This window comes from Caenorhabditis briggsae (assembly GCF_000004555.2).
Source record: "Caenorhabditis briggsae complete genome, chrI, whole genome shotgun sequence".
Lineage (NCBI taxonomy): Eukaryota > Metazoa > Nematoda > Chromadorea > Rhabditida > Rhabditidae > Caenorhabditis > Caenorhabditis briggsae.
Window position 1 is genome coordinate 81,741 of NC_013489.2, and position 3,211 is coordinate 84,951.

Here is a 3,211-nt window from a genome sequence, read left to right on the forward strand (position 1 = left end):
CGAGTAGTAGGATAAGGGTTACGGTACTTCCAATCCTAACAAGAATTCCATTGTCTACAGTAATCCTTTTAGCATTTGATGACCTAGAATTCCACCTAGGGGGATTTCTAGGCCCCGCCCATATTTAGAAGACAAAGGGACTGAAAAAAAACAGAAACAGAAGAAAAATAGGGGAAATGGCTAGAAGGAGAAGGCGAAAACCGATAAAAACGAGTAGAAGAGAGATACGGCAGTGTCTGCGTCTCTTCGTCTCGCACACACTCTCGCTCTCTCTACACACGCGGCGCGCAAAGCGTGTGCGTTGCGTGCGCGTTTTTTTCACTCTCTCTGTGTTCTTTTTTTCTCTGCGCTCTCTCACACTCTCTCACTGTCTCTTCTGCCCAAAAAAAAGTTTTCTAGAAGAAGAAGAGGAATATATAAATTTGATTTATTGATACTTAATTAGAAAATGATAAAGGCAGAGAGAGAGAGAGAGAGAGGGTGAGAGAGTGTGGGGAGATGAGAGAGCGCAGAGAAAATGAAGCCTACAGTAGGACCGAAAGAAGGGGCGGAGCCTAAACTTTCCAAAGGAAATTGAGCAGAAGCAGAAAAAGCGAGGAGCCAAAATTATGGGTTGTTCTGTGTTTGTATGTGTGTGTGTGTGTGTCAAAATAGGCTCCGCCCTTTTTGTGGGGTACGGTAGAAAAATGCATGACCGGGATGACCTAGTTTTTCTAGCTCCCGGATTCTAGGCCACTGTATCATTGCGACCTGGCCGTGGGAATTCTAGGCCATCGGCTTGTGGCCTAGGTTTTCGCCTGAGCAAAATTTAGCTAGCTAAAGCTAGATCAGCTAAAAGGCGGTGGCCTAGTTTGGGATTCTGGGCCAGCAGCAACTTTCACAGCCTCAAGACCATGGCATAAAACTACCGTAGTCGTCGTCTCGCTCCTCCAGCGGAGAGAAAGAAGAAAGTGAGAGATTTAGAGAAAAATTTAGGTTAGAGGGAAAAATGTGTGCCTTCTTGGCTCCTTCCTTTGCAAATGAGACCCCAGAAAATTTCCGAGAAGAAGAAGAAGGAAAAAGGGGGCGGGGCCAAAAAAAAAGAACGACGGAGAGTGCAAAAAGGCACAGAGGAAAGGAGGTTCATCTAGGGAAAGTGGGTCCCAGACTTTCAGATTTTCAAATTTTCCTAAAATCCGAAAATCGCAAAAGTTGTGAAATTCCGCAGAGTTTCCTAGGAATCCAGAATCTTCAAATTCCAAAATTCAGGATCCTAAAAATCCAGGATCCCCAGGTTCTAGAATGCTGGAAATCCTGAAACTCAAGGTTCTAGAATCCAAGGATCTAGAGATCCAGAATCCAGGTTTTCAGAATTTCAGAGATCAAGAGTCCAAGAATCCAGGAAGCCGCAGTTCTAGGTTCCAGAATCTCGAAAGCCCAGAAATCCAGAATCTAGAAGCTCCGCCCACTAAACCCAAAAAATGGCCTCTTCTCGAAGACTTTCCTAGACCTAAGGCCTAAGACCTCCCAGAACATCCTACCCGGGTGGTCCGGCCCACCCAGCACCAAAGGTCTAAAACCCCAAACTGAACCAAGAATTCTAACTAAAAAAGACAGAGAAGAGAAAAATGCGAGAGTACGTTCTGGGGCGCGGAGGGTGCGAGTGAATCAATAGAAGAACCCAGGACCGCCCCGGCGAACAACGAATGTGGCGAGTGATCATATGAGACGAAGAGACGCAGGGAGGCGGGAGAGAGACGTAGTGGAGATGCGATGCGCCCGTCCGCACCGACCGCTCGCCGCTCTCTCAGGTTTTCGTGTTGAATGGGAGGAAGATTGGAGAAAAGGGAAGAAGAAGATGAAGAGGGGCAGATGATATTGGCTCCTGGAATCAGGTCAACCTGTCAGAATCTCTTCGAACGCCTTCTGCTCTTGGAGACCTTCAGATTCTTTGGGTCTAGAACTCGGAGCAGTTTAGCCAGCTCCAGCCTCTGATCTGGACATTTGAAGCTTCCTTGCCAGATTCTGACAAGCTAGGAGAGAAACGCACGTCTTCTGATCTCCAGTCTGAGCTGAGATAAGCAGGTCCCAGTAAAACAAACGATCTAGCTAGGTCTCAGAAGCAACTGGAAGCTTCTGGAAACTTGAGGAACGATCTTACGCCTTCCAGAACCATTTTGGCTCATCTAGTCGCGTCCATTGACCATTTAAAGACAACCGAAACCTACTGTAGAGTCCGTGCCAAGACTTCTGACAAGCTAGGAAAGCGTCGCATACCTTCCTATCAGCTCTCAGAGTTCTGAGATCCAGATTTAGGCTTGGATAAGCCATTCTCTTGGTAAACTTGGTCATCGAATCATTTGGTAGCTTCTGGAAGATTTTGGGAGCTCAAGACACCTTCCAGAACCCATTTTGACCAATTTCGGCTCGTCTAGAAGACTATGGGCGAAATTAATGACAACAGAAACTTCTTGTAGATATACAGTAGACCCAGAATTTACAGCTACGTCTAGAACCTTTAAATCCAGAGAATTGATCTTTCGCCTTCGTACACCATTCCTAGGTTCTCGATTTTCTGCCCAAGTCGACAGTTCATCGATAACATCTTCATTTTTTTCTCCATGACGTCTTCATACCGATCTCTACTTCTTACTTTACACAGCTACTGTCATCCTCGAAAAAAAACGACTTCTCGAAGAATTCTTGAGAAGAAGAAATATTGTCGACAAAGATACCTTTTTTTCTAGAAAAAAAAATGAGAAAGCGAACTGGCTTGGAGGCCCATATAAGACACTTTCTATATAGTGCCTTCAGGAAGTACATCTCCTAAACCATTAATCAATCGCGGGTGCCAGGTGCGCGACCTTTTCGGAGTGATTGAAAGGCCAAGATCGGTGCATTCGACATTATTTACCTCTGGACCATAGATATCATCGTTGCAAACGGGCCGGCAGATAACTCGGCTTCAGAACAAGATGTTTTGACGGATTTGATATCAAAAGATAGATCTCGACGGGAGNNAGNGAGTNCATCTATTCCAGGTGTAGGGCCGCCCGGAGAGGTGGAACCGTAGAGGTGGTTGGAGCTAGATTTCTCATTCTCTTCTTCAAGGTTCGTACCTTGGGCACAGCCGAAAGTTTTTAGATTTTCCGACTCCCAGAATCTCAGGAAGCTTTAGAAGCCCAAATCCTTCTGAAGTTCCCTCAAAAACCCTAGTTTTAGATGAGTTTGG

The 3,211-nt window shown here is 45.7% G+C and overlaps 1 protein-coding gene across 1 annotated transcript; it reads right to left on the reverse strand.

Annotated features, from left to right (window-relative positions):
- Positions 1–1,936: 1,936 nt before the first annotated feature.
- On the reverse strand, positions 1,937–2,590 carry CBG25158 (the record flags this gene model as incomplete). Its single annotated transcript, XM_045237485.1, has 2 exons — positions 1,937–2,012; positions 2,559–2,590. 2 exons carry the CDS (start codon positions 2,588–2,590, stop codon positions 1,937–1,939), a joined length of 108 nt encoding a protein of 35 aa, XP_045099222.1.
- Positions 2,591–3,211: the final 621 nt, after the last annotated feature.